This window comes from Balaenoptera physalus (assembly GCF_965194825.1).
Source record: "Balaenoptera physalus genome assembly, chromosome: 14".
Taxonomy (NCBI): Eukaryota; Metazoa; Chordata; class Mammalia; order Artiodactyla; family Balaenopteridae; genus Balaenoptera; species Balaenoptera physalus.
In genome coordinates, this window is record NC_138893.1 from 86,117,032 (window position 1) to 86,142,472 (window position 25,441).

Sequence of the window (25,441 nt, forward strand, 5' to 3'; positions counted from 1 at the left end):
TGCACACTGATGGAGAAAACGCACACGGTGCCCACTGGTCTCCTTGGAATCAGTGTCCAGAGCTCTCACGTGAGCACGATGCAGCCAGCGGATTCTGCAGCACTGCCCCGGTACACCTGTGTTCCCGTTTTCCCATTGGCTTGGACATCTAACACTGGTCCCGCCCCCACCCTCTCCTGTTTTCAAGGAGAAAACAGACACCATCAGGCAGGCTCTCCCACCACCACATGAACTCCCATAGCCGTGCCCTGTGCTCAGGACCACCCCCTTCTCACCGCCTCAAGACTTAACTCCTGAAATTAGCATCCCTCCTTCTGGCATCACCAGGCCCTCCCTCTCTCCTGATTCAGTCTCGTTGACATGTATTGATAAGTGCACTTGAGGATCTCCCATCTGTGAAATTCCCTCCCAGCACTGTCCAGCTACTGCCAGGGTCTCTGCTTCCCTCCACAGCAGAAAGAGTTGTCCACACTCACCGCCTGCACCTCCATGCCTCGCCTCTATCCACACCACAGGGGCTTCTAGAACCACCACTTCCTGGAAACTGCTCTCATCACAGTCACCTGTGAACTCATGTGGCCAGAGCCAGAAATCACTTCTTCGTGCTGGTCTCACTCAGCTCCTCCAGCCACACCCATGCTCCCTGGGGATTTCTCCTGATCCTATGGGGACTATGTATTTGCAGGTAACTCCGAAATTACATCCTCAGCTCTGACCCCTCCCGAAATTCCATGTAAGACTGTCCAACAGCCTCCTTGATAGAGACCCTGGGCTTCTGCTGGGCACCACAAACTTTAAAGCAGACTTGCTCCTCCTCCCCATGCTCCCCCATCTCAGCAAATGACACTATCTTTTTCCCAGTTACTCAAGCCAAAAATCAAGGGAAGGGGTGGGCCCAGGGATTAGGTTTTTTTCAAGTCCTTCCACCTCCCCAGTGGTTAAGTCAGTTCAACTGAAAGACACACCCAACATAACCTGCAGGGACCAGACCCTCTGAGGGATCATCGTGGGCCACTGCCTCTGATTCACGACGAACGTGAGGGGGCCAGCGCCACCCCACACACCCCCATAGCCTGAGACCATCGTTCCCTCTCTCAGTAGGTCTTTACGAAGCATCTACTGTGTGCTGGGCTTGGGGGAGGGGGGTGCAAAAAGATATGAAACCAGCCTCTGCTCTCCTAGTGAGGGACTTGCATCTAATATAGGTAAAGAACTCTCACTGCTCAATAAGAAGAAGACAACCCAAGTTAAAAATGGGGAAAGAATCTGAGTACACATTTCTCCAAGGAAGATATACAAATGGCCAATAAGCACATGAAAAGGTGCTCAACATCATTAGTCATTAGGGAAATGCACATCAAAACCACAATGAGATATCCCTCATACCCACAAGGATGGCTAGAATCAAAGAGTCAGACACTAACAAGTGTTGACAGGGATGTGGAGAAATTGGAACCCTCATACATTGCTGGTGGGAATGTAAAATGATGCAGCTACTTAGGAAAACAGTCTGGCAGTTCCACAAAATATTAAACAGAGTTTCCATATGAGCCAGCAATTCCACTTGGTATAAACTCAAGAGAAATGAAAACATAAGTCTACACAAAAACCTTTACACAAATGTTCACTGCAGCATTACTTACAGCAGCCAAGAAGTGGAAACAACCCAAATGCCCATCAGCAGATGAATGGATAAACAAAATGTGGTGTATCCATACAATGGAATGTTATTTAGCCATAAAAAAGAAAGAAATGCTGAAAAATACTACAACATAGGTGAATCTTGAAAACATTATGCTAAGTGAAAGAAGCCAGTCACAAAAGGCCACATATTATACAATTCCATTCATTTGAAACTCTAGAATAGGGCAATTTATAGAGACAGAAAATAGATTAGCGGTTGCCGGGGGCTGGAGTAATGGATCCCAGCTGGGGGGTGGCGAGAGGGGGTGGAGAGAGGGGGCGGAGAGAGGCGGCGGCGATAGCTAAAGGACACAGAGCTTCTTTTTGAGATAGTGAAAATGTTCTAAAATTGAACATGGTGATAATTACACAACTCTGGGCATATAATAAAAATCCACTGAATCGCACACTCTAAATGGGTGACTTAACATGGTATGTGAATCTCAATAAAGCTGTTAGATGACACACCCACAGGGAGATAAGAGATAGGCACGGAGATGACACATATGCACAGGAACAAGAGACACACATGCACCCGGATGACACACAAAGGGATGACACACACACAGACAACACACAAGCAGGCAGACAACACACATGCACTCAGACGACACACACGCATGAGGCGCACAGGCTGCCCGCTACCATGGAAGCGTGAGTCAGCACGGCTGGGATGAAAGCCTGCGGACGCTGAGATTCCACATAATTCAAACCTGATGTGGAAGCCCCAAGCCACAGGAGCTCTGCTGGAGGCTGGGCTGCCAAGGTCTGGGCCCAAGCCAAGGAGAGTCCGAAAGCTGATTCATGCCGAGCTGCAGCCTTGGGGACAGGCAGGAGGAAGGAGCCCTCGGAGGACGGAGCCGAGAACCGCCAGGGTTGTCCTCAAAGGGCAACAGACACTCCACACGGGCGCAGCAGAAATCCCAGAAGGCCCTGAGGCTCAGAAGCAGCATGGGAAGTGGAGAGCCTCCACCAGCTGGAGGCAGTTACCTGGGATGAACGCTTGCTGGCTCAGCCCACTTCCCAGGGTCATGACCTCTGCAGGCCCCACACCCTGGGAGGTGCTGGGTGAAAGGCTACTGGGGCTTTGGTGGGGGCCCTTTGTAGCAAAGATCCTTCTCAGGGGAGAAGCAGCATGGGGCGTGTGCTGGGTAAATGCAGAGACCCTAAAGCCAGAATCCCTGGGTCCTGCTACTCTCAAACCATGGAATCTTGGACAAGTTACTAAACATCCCTGTGCTTCAGGTTATAAGGGTACTGATCTTGTGGGTTGCTCGGAGAAACATACATAGAGCACCGAGAGCTGGCAGCAAGCGCTGTGTAAGTGTCTGAGTTTGCTGCCGTGATTATCACGACCAAAATTCAAAGTGTGCCAGTGGCTCACGAAGGGAGTGCTGGGAGCAGCATTCTGGAACCATGGATGGTTTGCTCCACTGCAACCTGGCTTTGACCTGCTCAGATCCCCTGTCTGTACACGGGAAGAAATCCCTGAGAAAAAAGTACCAGTGGTTAAGCATCCTTAAGGGGAAAAGTCCTTACCAAGAAAAGACTGATTCACAGGAATTGTCAATGTGAGAAAGAACATGGGCAAACCAAAGATTGGTGGAAATGCACCACCTGGGTGTGAACTTGTAGGCAATTTCCTTCTCTTTAAACATTTAGGTGTTTTCTAACTTTTCTTTGATTCCCCTATCTGAAAAGGAAACCTGATTCTGCACAGAATGTCTGCCTGCTACAATGAGCAAGCAAGAAAAAATTGTATAACAATGATTTTAAGACAAAGTTTAGAAGAAGGAAACAAACCCAATGTAACCCTCCTTTTCTGTCATCCAACCTCCCTGCAAAGTGATGTAGCAGCTACACTTGGGAGTGAAATACCTGGGGCTCTGTCCCAGCCTGGACCCTTCCCAGCTGGGTGACACTCTCCAAGCCTCAGTTTCCATGCCTGAAACGAAATGAAATTACATAATGAAGGGGAAATGCCCCCTGCTGAGGCCTGGCCCACAGCAGGTGTGTGGCCTTTTCCTTTCTTTCTTCGGACTGGCTCTCCTGGTCCCCCAACTTTTCCGTCAAACACAAAGTAGACTTTTCCAGGAGGCTACAGCAGTGGGTCTTACCCCTAGATGTCCATTAGGATCACCTGGGGAATCTGCAGACCGACTGATGCCCAGGCCACACCCCAGACAAATGAATCACATCTAGGGAGATGGGGCGGTGGGGGCGGAGCCAGCATCAGTATTGTCTCAAAGCTGCCCAGGTGATTCTCATGTGCATCCAGGGCTAGGAATCCCTGGTCTAAATTCTAGAAGCGTCCAAATGGTGTAATGGTACTAAATGGAATGTTTAAGTGATCATCCATGTTTCACAAAGACAGAAGTATCAGCATCGGGTGTTCGACCAGAATTAGTCTGTCATAATACAGGAAATGGGCAAGAAAGACAGAGAGGGGACAAGAGAACAGTGAGTACACACCCTGACCAAGGGGCCGTGGGGGTGGGGAAGGGGAGTCCGGACAGGCCGGGTGACTGCACACCTCTTACACTGTGAGCATCTCCCCGGGCTGAGCATGACCAAGGATCACCCGGACCACACGTGATTTGTGCCTTAGGTGCTATCTTAGAACCTAGTCACCCCCTGCCCTTAAGGTGCCACTCCACTGTGAGTGAAGAGGAATTCGCCAAAATTGCCCTGAGCTGGGTGGGTCCACGAGGTGGGGAGGGAGGCTGTGATCTACTGGGCGGCAAGTGGGCAATGATGTCACAGCTCTCCCAGCTGGGAGCCCACCGTGCAGAGAGTGAGGACAATTACGAGCGACACCTCTAGCGAGTCTGTCCTCTGGCTCTGCGGGGAACGGAGCTGCTTAGGTCTTCCCGCAGCCCTTCTTCAGGCTTGGCAAATGTTCTTAAAGGAAGGGTGCTTGCTGTTTATGACACCCCTCCCTGCCCAGTGGCAGGGGTCCTGGCCCAGCGGCAGGGCGGGGCCTCACATGCAGGTGCTCAGAGAGTCCCCCTGTGCCGCCAGCCCCCACCCTGGAGCCCAGCCAGAGTCAAGGGCAGACCTTGCCAGGCTGGCAGCCACCATAAATTTCCATTCCCCACGCCCAGGAGCCAAGTGGCTCTGAGGCTTCCCCCCTCAGTCACCACCACGGACGGCCCACCAAGCTTGGGCTGGGAGCTCCACCTGGCTCCCTGCTTGGCCCAAAGTCCTGGCAGCAGCGGAGGCTTCAAGACAAGGAGACAGGAAGCAGCCCTCAAACGCCAGGAGGCGGTGTAGCTGCCAGGCCCCGAGCTGGGGAACGGTTCCCCGCCTCAAGGCCTGAACCCTACAGCTCAGAAGCAAGCCAGGGGACAGTGGGGTGGCTCCAGGAAAGGGTGAGGCCTGTCCTGCCTGCAGCGGAGGGCTGGCCCCCAGCAGGTCACTTGTCCCAGCCAGGGCTCCCCTCTGATCCATCCTGACATCAGCCTGCCCCCAGAGGGCCCTGCAGAAGGCAGGTGAGCACAGGAGAATGGAAAGATGAGTGGACTTAGACGCCTGAACCCCTGTGCCGGGCCCAGGTTTAACCCCACATGGGGGTCCTTACAACACATACCCCTCCAGGCATCACTGCCCTCCTCTGCACACTGGGGACAAGTGGACAAAACCATATTGGCTGGAAAGCCACACCTGTGCACGCGGGCCTCCACGCCTTTGCCCTGCGGAGAGCTCTGCGGGATGCCCTTCCAGCCCAGCTCAAATGTCACCCCATCACCGCCCCCTCCTCCATGCCCCCAGTGGTTCTGGCGGGTGCTCTATCCCGCTCACATATGTCTGTCTGTCCCTCTTCCAGATGCGAGCTTCTCCACAAGAGGACAAGTACCGATCCACAACACAAGACCAACTTCGGAACAAAAGCACCTTCGGCCAACATCCTCAGGTCCAAGTCTCCAAAATGAACCCCCTTGGGCATACCACCCTTAATGAGAGTCCTCTCCCACAGAACACGGCTGTGGCTTAGGGGACAGCCTCGGGACTGTGAATTATGAGGTGACAAAATATCAAGCACTCAACAAGCCCTCTTTGGGCTGGAGGAGCGAATTCAGAGTGTGGGCTCCTGCCAACCTCAAGGGGCGGAAATTAACTTCTGCTGTGGGGCGCGGTGGCCTGGGGGTACGAATGTTTTCTGGACACATCAAAGGTATAAATATTTGGCTGGCTTAAAAGCAAAAACTGACAAAGGGCTTCAAGCAACCCGCTGGGAACAGGGTTTGCATTCAGAGCGACCAGGTCCTAACAAACACTCCCACATTCAGAGGTTTCTCTAAAAGGGCCTGATCTACTGCCCCCTCAGCCGTGTCATGGAAAGCAGAAGAAAAGGAGAGTGCAGGGTTTTAATGTTCCATGTCAAGTGATGTGTGCATAACGGCAACCCACTGCCCTGCAAAATTCTGAAAATGGATAAAACAGCAGCAATGGTGACTTGGAGCTGAGAAGCACCAGAAGGTTTCATTTGAGCTTCAAATCCTGCTCACTGGGAGGCTGGCATTTGTTTTCTCTTTCCAGGTTTCCCAGTCGTCAGGAGGACATCGACACGCAGAAGTTGAGCTGTCCAGCCTCGTAAACACCTCCACTCGGCACCCAGGCCCAAGGACTCCCAGGACGCCCCTAACGAGGCAACTGATGGACCAATCCCTTCAGTGTTTGTGCTCTGAAGTCGTTGCCATGGCCACCGAGGCCCTGGCCGTTACAGGGTTTATGACCTCGAGGAACGATTCCCGTCTAGTAACTCAGGAGAAGCTGCACGGGATTGTGGGGGGAGCACTGGACTGGGAGTCAGGGACCTGGACCCCACTGGCCCTGACAGTCGCCCACTGCGTGACCCTGGGTGAGTCTTTTCCCTTCCCTGAGCCTCAGCTTCCTTGTCTGGAAAGTGAGAAGGGGACGGAGAGGCCCCCAAAACCTCTTCCAGTCATAGCTGAGTTAGGGTGAACTTTGGCAGTGATGCTGAGCTGAGATTCACCGCCGGAGGTGTTCATAACAGGAGGGTTATTTGTGCTGATACGGAGCTCCCTGGCGCTGCCAGGGATGAGGCCGCCTGCGAATAGTACTGCTGCTGTTGTTCTTCTTATTGTTGTTCTTGTTGTTTCTAAGGCTTTAGAGGCAGGAAAAGGCCCACATGCTGAAAACAGAAGGCCGGGCCTGGCGGATGATTTGGGAACTTTCCACTGCAAGGTCCGGGGAATGCGGAAATTCCCCAGGTCCTCACCAAAAGCCTACCCCCGGGCCTGGACCGCACTGAGGCTGGAAGGCAGGTGGAAGGCAAGCACAGCCCCCACCCCACTCACCAGCCCACGGAGCAGCCCAGAGGCCACCCTCCCTCCAGCCAGCCCGAAGATGCCAGGGAAGTAAAATAAAACCAGCTCCTAGACCAGCCCTCCCTGGAATGGGAGGCCGGCTCTGCTCGGAAGGAGCAGCAGTGAGGTGATGTCTGGCTTCTATTCCATATCATAAATAAGTTATTAACCCAGAGCAGACAGCAAGGCACAGCCGTGGGGAAACTAGGGAAGTGAAACTGCAAGATCAGACCGCCTCGAAGACTGGAAAACCACCCAGGATCCAGACCCTGGGCCACTCAGACTGAGGCCCTGATGGGATGGGGCCTTCTGGGAAGCAAGAGCACTAGAATGGGTGTCCAGGGGTCTGGAAACAAACCCACTGTGGAACCTGCCTCAGTTTCTATATTTATTCCAAGAGATAACAATAATAACAGCAAATGCTACCATTTATTGTTCTGGACACTGTGGTAGCACTTTTAAGTGCCTGATTTCTAATCAACAAAACTACAAGGTAGGAACACCCACTTTACAGATACAGTAACTGAGGCTCAGAGAGGTCGAGCCACTTGCCTAGGATCAGTATGGGAGAACGATTGCAAAGATGGCTGCAACAATTCCTCCTGTCTCTGCTCCTATGCCTCTTTGAAATGAGGTAGGGTCCATTCCTCCACTCTTGGAAAATCTAGTCTGGCCTTGTGGCTCGCTTTGACCAATAGAATGCACAGAAGCAACATCATGCAACTTCCAAGACTAGAAGATCTTCCTTACGAGATCTTGCAGCTCCCACTTTTACCCTCTTGGAATGCTACCCTGAGACTGACGTAAAAGAAGCTGGTCTTACCTACTGGAGGATGTGAGGCCACAGACAGGAGAACTGAGGCTGCCCAGCCAACAGCCAGCACCAATGCAGGATGTGTGAATGAGGTCAGCCTGTACCTTCCAGCCTCGCCAACTGTCCAGGGAGCAACCGGCAGAGGAATCACCCAGCCAACCAACAGAATTGTGGAAAAAATATGCTGTTGTTTTAAGTTCAGCAGTTTTAGGCTGGTCTGTTTCACAGCTGTGGATAACTGATACAGTCACTCAGTTTCCCCACACTGCCTATCTCCCCAGGAAAACCTGTGCTCCCGCCTCCTGGGATCTGGTTGGGGTCAAGGCACCCCATGCTGACTGCTGCCCCTGCCTGCAGCCCCCAGACCGCAGCCCCACAAGCAGGAAGTGACCACGGAGGACATACTCTATGAAGTGTAAGAAGGGCTGCAGGCCACTTTCTACCTGAAGACCCACAGTCACCCTGGTGTGGCAGGTCAGAAGCTCCCTTTTTCTCCAAGAAGACAATTTCTTGTTTTCGTTATAGGAACATAAATTCTACAAAGGACTGAGGGCTTCTCAGGGAACTGGGTTACCTGAATAGCAAACGTGATGAAGCTGGTTGCACCCTCGCAGAGGACGCGAGCTCTGGAGACAGAAACTGAGATGTAAAGGGCGCCAGTAAAGGGCACACTGAGGGCAGGAAAGCAAACAGTCTCGCCTCACCCACCGGCTCAGGCCCACGGGGAATGGGTGCCTGGAGCACACACTGGGACACGCACTCGGGGGCAGCGTGCGCAGCTGACCTGCAGGGCTTGCCGGGCGTGCAGGAGGCCAAGTGGCACTGCGAGTGCCATGTGTCATCCATCGCTGGCCTAGGAGCAGACAGACAGCCACAGAGAGGACAGGCCCGCTGTCCCTCCCCATCTGACAGAGGTGAGAAGATGCAAACGTGAGCTTTATGCCGCCTCTGAAAGGGAGCCCTCCACGTTCCCTCTCCCGGTCCGTCAGCCCACCCAACATCCACTGAGGGCCTGCCCTGTGGCAGGTGCCGGGGTCATAGAGACACACAGGTGACTAAGCTCAGACCCTGCCCTTTGAGAGCCCAATGGGAATGTTCCAGGGGAAGAATGCAAACGGCGGTGAGAAGCAAGTTGCAGCCTGAGAAAAAAAATGAACAGGCCTGGAGGAGGTTGGGAGGAATGGGCTCTGCCTGCCCAGCTAAAGGCCCAGAGACCCCTCTGGGGTTGTAAAGCAGAAAGCTGGTGTGCTCTTGACTTCCTCTCCTCTTCTTTCCCGCTCCCATCCCCTCAGACCCAGTGGACTCAACCAATAAATCCACACCATTTAATAGCGACGGTTGAAGCATATCGGGTACTGTGCTAATAAAGCCCTTTGCACACATAACAACTCTTATGAAGTGACTAATATTATCCCCACTTTACAGATGAGGAAACTGAAGCACAGAGAGGCTTAGTAATTGCCCAAGGCCACACAGCATGAAAAAGCCAAGCCTGGGATTTCAACCCAGGCAGTCTGGTTGCAGGAGTCATGCTCTCATCCCCTGCACTGCTCACTGGCAAGCTAAGGCCTCCAGCTAAGAGCCCTGCTGCATTGGGCCCACACACTGTCTTAAAATATAGAACACTTTGCTTAAAAATCCATATTTCTGATTTCTCTCTTAAAATTCTCAAATGCAATACCAGATTGGCAGTCCCTTTAAACAGGAATTTGCCGCTGTCCCACCTCTCCCCTAGTACCTGGCCCTCTTGCCTTGAGCTAATCCCTGCTCCTAGAGGCAGCTGAAGTCCCGACCTCCTGTGTACCGTGAACCCAGCCCTGTGCTAGGCATGCAGAGAAATGCAAAAATTTAAGACAGTTCCTGACTTCTGGGAACTGGGTGGCCAAGATGGGGGATGCCTCAAGCAGAGGGAAGGGAAGGCACCGTGGGAGGTGTGAACAGCATGAGCAAAGGCATGGGCTGCAAAGTGAGGTGCAAACACACCAGGCTGGCTGGGGAGGGGTAAGGGTCTGCAGGGCAGGATCCACCATCGAGGCTGGAGAGGCAGGTGGAGCAAGGAGACGAGCTCTGCACCAATGCGGGGCCAGACATCCCCCGCCCCTCCCAGGGTTGTCGGCACAGATGTGTAAATGCAGACAGCCCGCAGGCCACGATGTATGGGGACAGGCCTGCCAGGCAGTTGGGTGAGGGCACCTCTGAAACTCCAGGCCTCACACTCCACATCCCAGGGCAGGCACAGACAGCAAGGCAGAGCTGGGTGCTTGCCAAGGAGCTGCCAGGAAAGCCCACTCACTCCCTAGACATCATGGAGCAACCCCGGGGCAAGGACAGATATTGGCACAAAGACACCGATGAGCCCCAGGCAAATCTGCTACAATAGCACTGCGCCAGCATGCAGCTGGAAGGATTAGCATCTTCCCCAGATACTAAAGTGACTCCTGGTTACAAACCTCCCATGGCTCCCTATGGCCACAGGGGCAAATCTAAGTCCACAGTGAGGCAGAGCTTCTCCAAACTACATTTTCATCACCCCCCTTTCCCGTGGAGAGCTGAGATGACTTGCCATTTCCTGAATCCTGCAAAGACATAGGATTTCCTTCCCTGCGAATGCCTAAAATTCCTACCTCTTGGCTTTAAAAGCTCCTATTGATGCTTTTATACCCAGCCCAAATGTCCCCTCCGCTGGGAAGCCTTGCCTGAGCACCTCTCCTTCTCAGTACTCACCTCCAGGCCACCTACCAAGTGCATTACGCTTCCCTGCATTCCTACACAACACTGACATTTAGTGTGATCAGTCTTGTTTCATGCTGTCTACTGTGCATACCGGCCTTCTTTAAACCGTGGGTTCTGGAGCACAGGGAGAGAGGGGTGAGTTTCAACCCTGCATCCCCAGGAGCTGGTCAAGGGCCTGGCTGGGGGAAGGTGCCCACAGATTGTTAACAGAATGCTCCACTTGGCACCTCTCAGTACCCTCCTGCCCTGGAAGGAATGTGGGGTTATTACAGACCAGTCATAATACACTCCCGTGCACTGAGCATGCACCATTTGGCCCATTCTGCAGAGAAAGCTGCCACAGCAGAGGGGGGGCAGGGCCTGGCCAACCCGGGAACCAGAGGTGGCCTCGGGCTCACATCAGAGAGCACTGATAATCTACATACTGTTGCAGTACAAGGGACTCCAGCAATACTTTTAGTATTTCTCACCATTAATGATAACTGTAATTACTATAGTAATTACTATAAAAAAGTAATAAATATTACTATTAATAATCCCCATTTTTTAAGGCCCCACCATATACCAGACCCTTCACTTTTTTACATTTTCTTATTTAATCCTCTGAACAGCCCTATAGATGGTTGTTCTCCTCTCCTCCTTACAGATGAGGAATCCCAAGCACAGAGAGATTTAGAAACTTATTCAAGGTCACACAGCTAGTCTGTACTAGAGTAGAGAGACTCCACAATTTCTGCCGCCCTAGACTGTTTCCTAATTATGACTAAAAATGCCTGTCACGGGGCTTTCTACGGGCCAGGCCCTACTGGTAACAGCTTTACTGAAACATAATTCATGTACCGTACAATTCAACCATTTAAAGTGCAGAATGTTCGTATATGTATATGTATATGTATAACTGATTCACTTTGCTGTACACCTGAAACACAACATTGTAAATCAACTCTGCTCCAATAAAAAAAATCTTTTTTAAATTAAAAAAAAATAAAGTGCAGAATGTAACGGCTTTTCGTCTCTGCAAAAAGCTGTGCAACCACCACCGCAATCAACGTTAGGACGTTTCATCACCCCACAGAGAAACCCCGGGCCATTTAAACTGTCAGTCCCCAACACACACGCCCTCCACCTGGCATCTTAATTCCATTTTAAAGACAAAAGGACTGAGGCTCAGAGAGCTGCTGGGACTTGCACACCATTGGGCAGAGGCTACGAAGCAGAGCTGGGACGCAGCCTCCCCTGCCCTCTCCCCATACCGCCTGCCAGGGGTCTACTCTGTAACCCGTTCAAAATGCACGTTCTGCAGAGGGTGGAAAACAGAACCAGATGGTGACAAATCTTACACGTGCGGCTGCTTCCACGCCAGGCCCGTGACTCACAGAGGCACTGAGGGCAAAGAGGGGGGGACGTGACGCCTCCCAGCCCCCGTGACCCCAGTGCAGGGGCAGCGAGGCCCAGGAGCCCGGGAGACAGAGGTAGAAACGGGGCAAGTGGCCTTCAGGAGGCTGGCAGCCTGGGCTCCTGATGGTATGCAGGGGTCCCACTCCGCTGATCTCATTCCTGCACCCCACAACCCCTCCAGGACCCACAAAGTAGTGCCCTCCCTGCCCAGGCCTCCATGTGCCTCTCAGGACTTCAAACCACAACTGCTAGCAGAGAGTCTGTTCTGCTCCTGGCCCCAGCCAGGGGACCTGAGATGACCCAGGCCCTCCCTGCCTGCAGGCCCTGAGGTTTCAGGTCACAGGAACATTGCGGGGACTGCCACGTTGATTGGCCGGGATCCCCAAGGGAGGCTCTGCAGAGTAGACCAGCAGGCTGCCACTGCTGCCTGGGTGCATTCCCAATCTGGGACCCCAGTGTCTGACAGCTGCCCCCAACCCCAGAGGAAACACTCTGCAGGTACGACTGGGCCTCCCCACATCGCCTATTTCCTTTCCCCAAACACCCACAAGCCTGCTCTGGGTCAGTCGTTCTCTCTGCTGGCGAAGGGCCTGGCACTTTCTTTCATGTTTATAATGTCTGAACAATTTTGAGCCAATGCCACCTCCTCCAGGAGCCTTCCCTGATGCCCTAACCAAAACAAACGGGTCCTCCCGCTGCTGCCTCACACAGGATTGTAATCTGTCTGCTTTTATGTCTGGTTTCCCATTATCCTCCAGACTCATCTAGGGCAGGGGTCCTGGCTTCCTCATTCCTGGTCCCCCACCCCTGACCCCCTCCCCGACTATGACACACCAGGCCTTCCAGCAGAGCAGGTGGGAAGTGAGATAAAGTGCCCATTCCTCAGTGTCAGGCATGAATTAACCACCGTGCACAGAACCCGCCCAGTGTCTGTCCTGGTGCCCGCGGTGACTGACTCTGTGGGATGGCAGGAGAAGTGGAAGAGATCATGGTCACTGCTCCCACTGCAGGTTCCAGCTGGAAAGGAGGATCGAGTCCTCAGTTTAGACACAGCACTTCTCACCAGAGCAGCTAAAGTCCAAACGGCTGCAAGTCTGTCCACACAGAAGAGGGTTTGCTCAGACCATCTTCCAACTGGAAGGTCTGCTAAGCCATGAGGGCCAAGCTCAGGATTGGTGTCTTTCCTCTCTGCACCTGCAGCCCCGCCCAGGCCTGGCAGGAGCAGACCCAGGACCCGCCAGGAAGGGGCAGTCAACTACAGATTTACAGTGGCCTGGCTTCAAGCTCCTCCAGCAAGGCCTGCCCTGTGTCACAAAGTACCAATGCCAGAGCTAGAAGGTGCTCTGAGCTCATCCATTACAGGCTCCATGATACACCCAGGAGGCAAGGGAGGCCCAGAGAAGGAGGGCACCTTGCCCAGGGTCACACAGTCATGGCTCCCAACTCCCAGCCCAGACTCTTCTCAGATAACAGGCTGCTGCTTCCCTGCCCTGGGCCCCGTCTCCTATCCTGCCCTTCCTTCAAGGTCAGACCAAGGCCCATCTGCCCAGTGTCTTCTAGGATCACCTCCCCGGCCCCGTCCAGCATGGTGCTCCCTCACTGGCAAGCTCTTTCCTCTGCCCAGAACGCCCTACCCACCCTCTGGCCCCAACAAACTTCTATTCATCCTTCAAGACCCAGTTCAAATATTATCTTCTCTAAGACAAAGATAATAATCACTCCCATTTACCGAGTAGCCATCCCTGCTGTGCTACGGAAAACCAAAAAGTTACTGTTGAAACTATTTGTGGGGTACCCCCTGCTTAGCACCCAAGTTCCTTGAGGACAGAGACCTGACTCTCCGCAAAGCAGGGTTACAACAATATCTGTGTACGCACTCATACAACTGAAGGGCTTTATAAACTATAAAGTCCTGTACCAACAGAAGCTATATGTATTGATATTACCTTCACATCTCCTCCCCATGACTCAGTTTCCCCACTTACACGATGGATGAAGTTAATGAATGCACGTGACAGTATGTGTGCTGTGCCTGGGCTATGGCTATGGCTCGTGACTGTTCCTGTTGTTATTTGTGTCACTTTCACTTGCTTACATCTCCCTGTGGACCTTGCCCATGGCCAGTGCTCAGTACGTATTTTTTTGGACTGAATGACTTCAGCATTTGAGACATGGAAGAAGATGGGGTTAAAACTCAGAGTCCACATAAAGATGCAGAGTTAAATCTTATCATCAGAAAGGCTAAAATCCCTACCCTGGACAGAGAGCCTCTGTGCTGGGCTGTGGTCCCTGTCAGGGACCAGGTCAGGGAGACCCCTGAGAACTGGCCTTAGGGACTGGACTCTGGAGCCCAGGGCACAAGCAGGGGCCCAGCCCAGGAGGTCCAATTCTGCCTCTCACCAAATGCAGGGACCAGGCAAGCCACTCCCGGAGCCTCAGTTCCACTGCAGAACAGGCTTCCAGAAGCTCATCCATGGAGCCTCCGAGACCTGACCCAGCTTCTGCAAATGGCACGTAGAATCGATTTCTGTCTGCCAGGGAGGAGTGAGTGCAGCCCCTCTTTGGACAAATGAGAAGAGTAAAGCCCAGAGAGGGGAAGTGACTTGCCCAGGTCACACAGCCAATGAGAACGTTTACTCAGAGGCCACCGAAAGTCAGCAACATCAGCTGAGCATCCAGTGGCCACTTGTCAATGGCTGCTGAGCTGGTTCAATGATAAGAAGGTTTCCAGGGTGCAAAGGGCGTGGGCAGTTACATATTCATGGCGATGATCATCCACTCATGCCTTTGTTTAGGTCCCCGTGGACATTTATGGAGGTAGTCAAGGAAACGGGAGAACAGCTCTGTCACTGAACAGCTTACAGCCCATTTGGCTGATGACTTCAGGTCAGCATGTCATTCAGCCCAAGCCACTGATGTGCACTGGTGCTTTCTATCTCTCCATCTGCACAGACACTGGATCTCTAGGTGATTCCTCACGTCACTTTGGATTTTCAACCAAAACTTGTGGCCACAGCATAGCGCTAGTCACAGGCTGAGGAGAGTCCCAGGACTGCTGAGCCAGGGCAGGATGGCGGCCAAGGCTCACCCTGGCACCAGGACAAGGTCTCAGCCTTCTCCAGCTTATCCTTACAATCTGGGTTCCTCAAAGTCCGCTCCACGAACCCTCGCATGCCAGGTGATTCTGGTGCACACTCAACTCTGAAAACCAACCACTGCCTAGACCATGCCTCTCAATGGGGGCTCTAGTGCCTCCAATGGGGCAAAAATTGGTTCTTTGGGAGGCAAAAAGTTTACTCTTTTCATATATAAAGCACAGATATACATAGAGTTTAAAAACATATTCAGTATAGCTGTGGTATTAAGGTTTCATTGGGGAGCAATTAGGGAAAAAAATGTCTAAAAGGCTCCCCAGGGGGATGATAATGAAAAAAAGATTGAGAAACCCTGGTCTAGACAAAGGCAGCCATGACATTCAGCAGGAAGACACCTCGTAAGGATGGGAAGATGGTAAGAAGTGTTCCCAGCCCTGCCAGTAAGGAAAGACCCCTCCCCTTACCATCCCCCCATCTGACTCATCCCTCTCTTAAAGCTCAAAGGCAGAGGGGCAAGCAGGTCCTTTCCTGGACATGTCAGCTCGTGCCTGGCAAAGCAGAGACCATGAAAACAGTGCCCATCAAGGCCCTGGAGCTGCCACGCAGGCTCACGAGGGCCTGATACACAGCAGACGGGGCAGCAAGGGGAGTGGGATCCAGCCTGAGTTGAGCACAGGAAGGAGAGAAGCCACCTGTGGCTTTCTGGTTTGCAACATGGAACCAACTAGCAGGGGGTTCCCTGTGCCTGGGAGGAGGGAGCAGGTCCTGAGAAAGGGAACTCAGATCAGAGAGCCACGGAAGAGCAGGCTGGCTTCGGGACCAGAGACAGTGGGGCACGAGGAAGGACACAGCAGTAAAAATAATAACAGCAGCTGATACCGACAGCCCTGACCATGTGCCAAGCAGGTGCCAACCACTGGCCGTGCTGCCTGGTGAGGTAGGTCATATTTTCATCACCAGCACACCAGCTCCAGGAGGGCAGGGGACTGTGTCTGTCTCAGGCACTGCCGTAGCCCCAGCGCCCGACTGGCACGTGGAGCGCGCACAGTAAATACGTGCAGAATGAATAAATCCCACTTCATGGGTAAGGGAAAGGACCACAAGAGGGCAAGTAACTTATCCAAAGTGACACGGCCAGCGAGCGGCACAGCCAGGACTCAACCCCAGCAGAGCCTGCCCTCCTCACGCCTGCGTGTGTCTGCACTCAGACCCCTGACAGGTGAGCCGTGGTCCCGGTGTGTCAGTAGATGGTGAGGGGATGAACAGGATAAGGTACCATCCTATCTCGGCCACTTTACAGCTGGCACAGTATGAACCTGGTGGCCAAAGGGGCACGCGGGGCTATCTCTGGAAAGCGGCGCAGCCCCTGACTTGGCCCAGACTGCAGGCTGTGCCCACAGGAATCCCAAACACACAGGAGCCAAGGAGAAAACCATGTCGGTCTGGCTCGGTGAGGGCGACGGGGAGGAAAGGGGGAGGATGGGGGGTGCTGCTTGATGAAAGCCTTGTCCCTTACCAATCCGTCGCAGTTGCTGATGGCGACAGCTGCCCCTGGCATGCCCGTGACACCCCCGGTGTAGACACACTCCCTCTGCAAGGGCTGACGGAACAGCTCCCGAAAATCCTCCTGCCACTCCACCGAGGCTCCGGGCACCACCAGCCGCCGGTTGGGCCGCAGGTGTAAGTGCAGTTCCTCCCCAGAAACAGTGACGTTGAAGTAGAGGGAGGAGCGTCCCCCCCTGCCAGGCTGCAAGGTCACTCCTTTGGGGCGCAGTGGGCTTCGAGCCACCCGCAGGTGACCGGAGTGTGACAGTGGTGCCGGTGGTCCGTCCACCTCTGTACTCCCTGAGGAGGCTGCTGGTGGCCCAGATACCACGTGGGAGAGGAAGCGTCCCTGAGAATCTGTGCTGCAGGGCACTGTCACACCATAGTCACTGAGCTTTCTTGAGAAGCGCAACTCTGTTGGAAATAAAGAAAGAGTTACTTCGGTGCCATCTGGGCAGAGCTAAGCCGGAGAAGCTGGAAATCCCATGGGGGCAGGAAGGGCTCTGCAACCTTGACCGTCACCTTGGAGGAACCCCTTAGCCCAAGTTCATCTATTTCTCATCCAGTGCTTCCAGAGCCCCTGGATCTCTGCACTTGGATGATCGGTGTTCAAGTTTGTAAACTGCTAGACACACATTGCACCCCATAGTCCCCAGGCCCTTGTTACAGCTAGTGGAGGAAAACAAATGGTGCCAAACAGAGTCCTGTCACTCTAGCAACAAACCTTCCAAGCTTGGGCACTACAGTGGAAATTCCCCAAAAGCCCCCAGGGCAAAGAGGGATGGCTGGATGTGCCCAAACTCCCCAGTGCCCTGAAGTCACCAGCCCACCCCGGGGTAGGGCCCTCGTCACCAAGCTCCTGGAACACAGCTGGCAAAACAAACACACCTAGAAACTCAGGGCCTCCTGGGCACGTGTCAAGGAGAAGAGAGGAGCTGGAGAGGGAAGGGAGGGAATACAGGTTCTACATTTTTCCAAGTTTAGAAAGAAAACTTTTTTGAGCAGCACAGTGGCTGCCGAGATTTCTACATGGCCCAGCCCCAAGCTGGGTAAATATAGATCTTCAAAAATAAAAGGAGACGCAGGGGTGACCTGCCCACTCGGACTGAATTAAGTGTGAGGTCATGGCCCCATGCTCCAGGCTGCATGCCAGCAGCCCGTCCTCACACAGCTCTCGCTAAGCCCAGCCAGGCCGGGCAGGAATGACAGCTCCCTGGCTTCTAGGCCTAGTGATTCATGGATAGGAGTTAGGGAGGAATTTTCATTTCCACACAGCTCTATCTCTTGTGTCCCCAGCCCCCTTCACAGCACTGATAAAACCTAGAAAATGATGTGCCCTGAAAATCCCTCCTGCCCAAGGCAGTTATTGGAGGGCGGGGAGGGAGATGACGAACTTTCCTCTGGTTTTACCCTTTGCAGCAGAACACCCCCAAGACTTTAGCTAGGGGGATCCTGTTTGGTCCATGAACAGAGCTCAAAGACAAGCAGGCACCCTGCCTGGAAATGACCAGAGCCCCCTCCCCATGCTGAGAGCCACCAGGAGGGCACCTCACACTGCAAAGTGAGGGTGGAGGGTGTCTGATCTGCGTGTGAGAGGCTGTCTGCACAGCACAGAGTGTGAGAATGCTGGGGGAGAGGGATGCATGTGTGTTTCTGTGCAGGAGTGTGAGTGCCCGGTGTTCACTGGGGGGTGGGGCAGCCACCTGCCAGCCTGATTCTTTGTGTGTGACAGATACTTGCACACATGCATACAAGCTGAAGACAGAGAAGACACTGAGAGAAAGACACACAGGAGCGAAGACAGAGAGTGAGAGAGAAACACAGAGACCAAGAGACAGATACACAGCTTCTAAGAAAAGGCTCCTATCCTCAAGTGCTCTCCTGGGGTCTCTCCCTAGTCTTGTGCCAGAAAGGGAGAGAAATCCCCGGACAGCATCGGTGGCACTGGGGTAAGAAAAGAGAGCTCGGACCCAGCGTGCGCACAGCCTCCCACCCCCTCGAAAGCTGCCAGGCTCCTCGGGCACCCTCGGGCCACCCTGACCCGCGTGCACCCTGGACCCCGCGCGCCCCTGCGCGCCCTACCCGCACGCACCTGGGGTCCTGCTGCCCGCGTTGGCGCAGAGCGCACAGTGCAAGAGCAGCAGGAAGGACAGCCGCGCGCGGAGAGGAGCCATGTGGCCGCGCGGGCACGCGGGCTGGGAGGGCGCCGAGCCCCGAGCTCCGGGCTGCGAGCGAGGCTGGGGCGCGCTCGGGGCTCCGGCCGGCCTTCGCCTCCTCCGCCGCCTCCCGCCTCGCAGCCTCCAGCCGCCCGATCCCGGCCCCACGCGCGGCGTCGCCGTCTGGACCGCTGGCTCCGGGAGCCCGAGGTTGCCGGCGGGAGAGCGGAGCGGCCGACGCGCCAGCGCCCCCAGTGCCAACTGCTGGCGGGTCAGTCCGCCAGCGCCTTGACGCTCCGGGACGCTGAGGGAGCCGGGCAAGTGGACCGCGGGGCGGGCCGGGGGTGGGCACACTGGCGGGGCGGGGCCGGGCGCGGGTCGGAGCTGGGGGCGCAGAGCGCCCGTGGGCGGGGCGCAGGGCGCGGATCGGAAGTGCCACGCGGAGCCCGAGCTGGGGCTTCGGGCGCCCTGGGCGAGTGTCCCCTCAGGCTCATGGGCTCCCGGGGAGTGATGGCCCTTACTTTCCTAGGCTCCTCCGCCCCACCCCCCTTTACTTGACTGCAGGGCCCAGTTTCCAGAGCTCCTGGGCCGATGGGATGTCCCACTGCCTTTGGATGGGGAGATGGTGAGCACCACCCCCACCCCCACCCCCAACCCCCGCCCCAAGAGAGTGTCTCCTTTCTCTCCTAATGGTCTTGATGCCCCCAGTAATCTTCCGCCCCTTGGATCTACCCATTTTGCAGACTACAGCTCCCTGGGCCCCCAAGTGCAGTGACTGGTCTGTGTCTTAGTCAAGAGCAGGGCTGAGCAAGGTGAGCCGAGATCCCTGGCTTTACAGTCAGCCATACCTGATTGAAATCCTAGCTCTGAGCCTCAGTTTCCTCGTCTGTGAAATGGGTGTTAATTATAGCACATAGTAAGGTTCAATAAATGATAACCATTCTCTGCTTCCACACCTGGCACCAATGTACCCACCACACAGCCTAAGGTGGGAAAAACTGAGTCTAAGAGATAAGAGTGGCTGCTGGTTTTGCAATGCTGCTGAGACCCGTTCAGTAGTCAGGCAAACAGCCCAACTCCTGCTTTCCTCTCCTGCTTTACTCTATGAATGTGTTCCTAACAATTTTCGAATGCACTGTAAATCCAGAGGTGGGAACTGGAGAAAGGAGTTTTGTTTTTTTTGGTTTGTTTGGTTTTTAAGAACTGCAGAGTAAAGAACCTTTCTGTAAAGTGTATAAAGACCCCTAATCTTTCTTCAGAGTTCAGACATTTTGTTGTAGGGCTTTCTTAAAGGGAGGCCAACTTGTGGATGCAAATTCTCTGACCAGACTTCTCTTGGGAATCCCTGGGTCCCCTGAAAGAGAACTTGGGTTCCTGCCCTCTTCTCTCTATGTGAGGTTTCCCAGTCCACACCCTCCCTGGGCTCTGAATATGGTCCCACTTTGTGGGCAGAGAGCTGGAATCTTCATCCTCACGGCTCCAGGACCTGACTCAGGGCCTCCTGAAAAGCAGCACTTGTGGAATGAATGAAATGACATCAGGGTTTTGGAGGGCCAGTACATTTATGAAGGAGGTTCAGAGAGCTGAGGTGACGTGTCCCAGGTCACACAGCTCATCTGCAGCAGAGCTGGCATCAGGACCCAGAATCTAGTGCTGAGCAGGAGAGAGAGACAAGGGTAGGGGTCAGGAGACTGTTGTAAGCTAGACTGCCAGTACAGACCAAGTGGCCAAGGGCAAGTCATTTCCCTCTTTGGGCTGCAGTACCTCATCTGTCAAAGGGGAAGTGGTGAGGATCACAGGAGTCACAGACGTAAACTTTAAAGTCCTGTGGAAATGCAGAGTGCGTTCTATTCCAAGCAACATCAGAGCATCCAATTATTTGAGATGGCACCACCAAACAGATCTATATTAAGTTTGGGAAGAACAGAGTTCTCTTTCTCCTCTTTCTGGTTCTTTAAGATCTGTGAAGTCAAGGGCCAGACTGTGGTTTTGTGTGTGAGGGCTGATGAAGCAAGAGTATGAGGGGTACACGTGTCAGTGGGAACTTGCAGGAGAGGCAGTGAACTGTCTCCATTCTGGCCCTCCACAAACCCACCAGATGAGCTCAGGATTAAATGGCCTGCCTCCCTTCTCAGGGGCTCAGTTTTCCCAGCTGCAGAGTGGGGGCCCTGTGGCGACAGAAGGGAAAAGTGGTGGCATGTGATTGCTAATTTTCTCCCTCTGCAGGGCCATCCCAGAGGAACTTGCAGTGCTCTCCCTGGACTCCACCCCATACTTCCTGCCTTAGACTTGGTAAGTCAAGAGGGAGAGACTACAGCTGGGACCCCAGCAGCCTGACTCATGAACTGTGGGCTGGGGCCTTCCCTGGAGCCAGTCTCGGCAAGCAGAGAGCAAAACCTTTCCCTGGCTCTCTACCCCAACCCCCTTCCCTGGGGCTACAATGGTTGCTTTTGTTGGCAAATATTGTATGTCCAAGCTCTTTTCTACTGAGGAAGTCTTTGTTAGGAAGAGGGGACATGGGAGCAGAGCTCAGAGCCTGGGCCAGAAGGTGGAGGAAATGGCTGCGTGGCCGGCCCTGTTTCTGGAGATGATCGGAGCCAAAGCAAAGAAATCTCCTGGCATCTGCTGGGACCCTCCGAGGACGGCAGGTTCCGGGTTCCCAGTCTCTCACCTGAGATTCTGCACGGGGGGCGGTGGGGGGGAAATGGCTTGGATGTTTCTCTTGCTCACAGCCCTCCGACACTTGTCCAACACTCCTCCCGTCCAAAGCCCTGGCAGGAGATGGGGAGATGCGAACAGCTTGAACTGCACACGGTCGGCAACCCCCTGGAAGACATGACAGGTGCGTGAGAAAGCCTGACAACCAGGAGAGACAGGGACGGAGAAGTGCGCACCGGATGCGGGAGCAGGGTCGCCCGTGAGCGCCCCCTGAGGAGGAAGGCAGCCCCCGACCGCTGGCGCATTCTCCTTTGAGCACAGACAAAACCCCAGAGACTGGAGCTGGAGGTGCCCTGAGATAGTCTCCAAGCCAGTGCCCCACCCCCATTTTACAGGTTCTGTCTAGAGACGGAGGGGACTCGCCTCTGGTTTCACAGCTAGTTTAGAGTGAGACTAAACCCCTGGCTTCAGAACCCAGGAACCTGCTCTCTCACCTGCAGGAGCACAGCCTCTCTCCCAGGCACCGGCTCTTTCCCTCCCCTGCTCCACCTTCCAAGAGGAGGAAGAGGGGGTTTGAGGTTGAGACAACAAAATCTCCCCTCCTCAGGGGGGAGTCACAGGCGCCCCTAAGGAAGTAAGAGTCTCAGCCTGAGACAGGTCTCTGCAGCAAGAAGCCAGGAAGTCCCTGGGCGAGATGTGGATGGGGGAGACGACATAGTAGTGGCATAGGTTTGTCACGCTTGGGGGCCCAGCAGGTGGCTGTCATTTGTTGAGTGCCAGCTGCTGTGCTTTACATGTTACCCTGAAACACACACAGAGCGTCCCTTTCTTATATCTCCTGGTGTGACCAGTGACCCTCTGGGCTCTGACGTACTCAGGCGAGGAGAAAGGGAATTCCACCCGAGCTCAGTGAGAGCCACACCATCCACCCAGTTAGGAAGCCAGACAGCCAGGCCACCCTAGTCACCAACTCACCTCCAAGCCCTATGTAGTCAACTCCAAAGGAGCCCCAAATACAGCTACTTCCATCTCAAATGCATCCCCTGCCCCACCAGGTCACCAGCATCCCTTCAATGGCCACTGCCATAAGTTTGTCCTAACAGATCCTCCCCCCAGCTCTGGCCCCTGACACCTCTTCTCCAACTGCATCCGAGGACATATTTGAATCACACCTTAGATCATGTATCTGCCTTTGCTATAAAACCTCCAAAGGCTCTGTTACTCTTGGGATAAAGACCAGACTCCCTAACACAGCCTATGAGGCTCTGCACGGGGTGGTCCTGCTGACCTTCCTGCCTCCGTGTCCCCCCACTCACAGTCCTCCAGGCTAGCTCCTTGTATGCACCATGCTCATCTTGCCTCAGGGCCTTTGCACAGGCTGTCCACTCTGCCCTGAATGCTCTATCCAGCCTCTTCGCCCAGTCAATCCCTGCTCACCCTTTGGACAGCCTTCTAGTCGTCACTACCTGAAGCCTGTCCGGCCCTCCCAACCAGGGACACCATCTCTGTCCATCTCCTTCACAGTACTTCTCACTGTTGAGTTTCACCTGATTTTGTGTGATTCACAGATTAACATCTGCTTCCCCCCTGGACCATAAGTTCCACAGGGAGCAGGGACCTTGTCTGGATTTTTTTCCAAATTGTATCCCCAGTGCCTGTCCTGTGTTTGGCACCTAGTGGGCCCTCAATAAATATTAGTTAAATTAATAATCAAATGAATGGGAGCTGGAGAAAGAAAAGTTCATGGAAAATTTGGGGAGTTAACCACTTATAAAAACTGCCTAGCATAGGTAAATCTATAGAGATACTAATTAGGTTACTGGCTGCCAGGGCTTGGGGAGGAAAGGAATAGGGAGTGAGTGCTAATGGCTGTGGGGCTTCGATCTAAATTCAGAGAGTAGTGATGACTGCATAATTCTGTGACTATACTAAAAACACTGAACTGTACACTTTGGAAGAATGAATTTTATGGTATGCGAATTACATCTCAATAAAGCTGTTAAAAAAAAAGAAAAGAAAATTTGGGTACAACCATTATGGAGAACAGTATGGAGCTTCCTTAAAAAACTAAAAATAGAACTGCCATATGATCCTGCAATCCCACTACTGGGCATATACCCTGAGAAAACCATAATTCAAAAAGATACATGCACCCCAATGTTCACTGCAGCACTATTTACAATAGCCAGGACATGGAAGCAACCTAAGTGTCCATCGACAGATGAATGGATAAAGAAGATATGGTACATATATACAATGGAATACTACTCAGCCATAAATAAGAACGAAATAATGTCATCTGTAGCAAAATGGATGGACCTAGACATCGTCATACTGAGTGAAGTAAGTCAGACAGAGAAAGACAAATATCATATGATCTTGCTTATGTGGAATCTAAAAAAATGATACAAATGAACTTATTTACAAAACAGAAATAGAGTCATAGATGTAGAAAACAAACTTATGGCTACCAAGGGGGAAGGGGTGGAGAGGAGGGATAAATTGTCAGACTGGTATTGACATATACACACTATTATATATAGATAGATAAGGATAGATAACTAATAAGGACCTACTGTATAGCACAGGGAACTCTTCTGAATACTCTGTAATGACCAGAAAAGAGTGGATATATGTATATGCATAACTATTCACTTTGCTGTACAGCAGAAACTAACAACATTGTAAATCAACTATACTCCAATAAAAATTTAAAAAAAGAAAGAAGGAAGGAAGGGAGGGAGGGAGTGAGGAAGAAAGAAAGGAAGAAAGGAAGAAAGAAAATTTGGGGAGTTAAGCATTTCCCAGAATTATCGTTCCAGGGGAAAACCTGAGACATATACTTGCAAATTCTGATTCCATCATCAACAAGAAGGTCACCAGGCTCCACAGTCAGGCAGAGATGGGGGAGAAGAGTTGCCTTTGTGTCCCCCCCAGCCCTTGAAGAGATATTGAAAATAACAAAGCAATCATCTTAGCAGCCACTTACTGACCAGGCACTTTGCGTATTTGCATCAGTTCTCACAACAGCCCTAGGCATGAGTATATCCTCATCCCCCTTCCAGGCTCTGCAAGGTTAGGCGATTGCCCCAGGCAGTACTTGCAGCTACTTAATATCAGTCATATTCACTCCCAAGTTGGATTCCAGCCCACAAGCTTCTGAGTACACCGTGGTGCTGGCATGAGATTCCCCGACCCTCATCCCCTTAGAGGTCACCTAGTTCATTTTGTCTTCCTTTTTATTTTCAAAAAACCTTTTTGTTGTGAAAACTGTAACACATACAGAATAGTGCCATCTGCCCATTTTATAAAGGGCTAAACTGAGGCCCAGAGAGCAGAGGTGACCTTTTCCAGGCCACACAGTGAGATCACTCAGGAGCAAAATAATACCCCAAGACTCCTGGTTCCTGGTCAGGTGGTCTGAGAGCATCACAACTCTAGGCTCCTCCCACCCAGGACCAGGCCCCTCTGGCCCTTCATCATTGGTTCCCACCTCAGCCCAAAGTGAAGACGAAGAAAAGTTTGGATCTCTTCTTCCTGATACCTGAGAGCCACTGTCCTGCCAAGAAGTTCTAGGCCAGTGGTTCTCAAATCAGGGTTTCCCGGAGCAACAGAATATCGGCATCACTTCAGTGTCTGTCACCAATGCAGATTCTCAGGCCCCAACCCAGACCTGCTTAATCAGAAACTCAGGAGGAGGGGCCCAGTAATCTGCATTTTAACAAGTCCTCCAGCGCATTCTGATGCATGCTCCTATTTAAGAATCACTACTGTAAGCGTAGCCTTGAAAATAGGGGCAAAAGTGGGACTGAGAACAAACTCACTGAGGATTTGTGACCTGTTCCTTATTGATGGCTGCCCCCCCTCACCTCCCATCCCGTCTCCAAAACCTGAGCTTGAGTTTATGTGAACTCTGAGTCCTTGGCAGAGCTCCGTGACATCCAGAGGAACCAGAGACCGTCGCTTGTGGCCCTTCTCCACATCACCCTTCTCCTTTTTTCCTCCAGCATTCCCTCTGCACATTTGTTG

General features: G+C 53.0%; 1 protein-coding gene across 5 annotated transcripts in view; it reads right to left on the reverse strand.

The window, feature by feature from the left end:
- The window catches only part of ADAMTS14 (ADAM metallopeptidase with thrombospondin type 1 motif 14), a 92,726-nt gene extending 73,654 nt beyond the window's left edge, over positions 1-19,072 (reverse strand). For 4 of the 5 annotated variants that reach the window (XM_082424409.1, XM_082424412.1, XM_082424413.1 and 1 more), the window contains exons 1-2: positions 18,691-19,039; positions 16,570-17,012 (exon numbers count right to left, since the gene is read on the reverse strand). In XM_082424409.1, the coding sequence (XP_082280535.1) occupies positions 16,570-17,012; positions 18,691-18,772 (525 nt within the window). In that variant the 5' untranslated portion in view covers positions 18,773-19,039. Of the gene's footprint in view, positions 1-16,569; positions 17,013-18,690 lie in introns of all 5 variants that reach the window. The other variant, XM_082424410.1, reaches the window with a different exon arrangement.
- Positions 19,073-25,441: the final 6,369 nt, after the last annotated feature.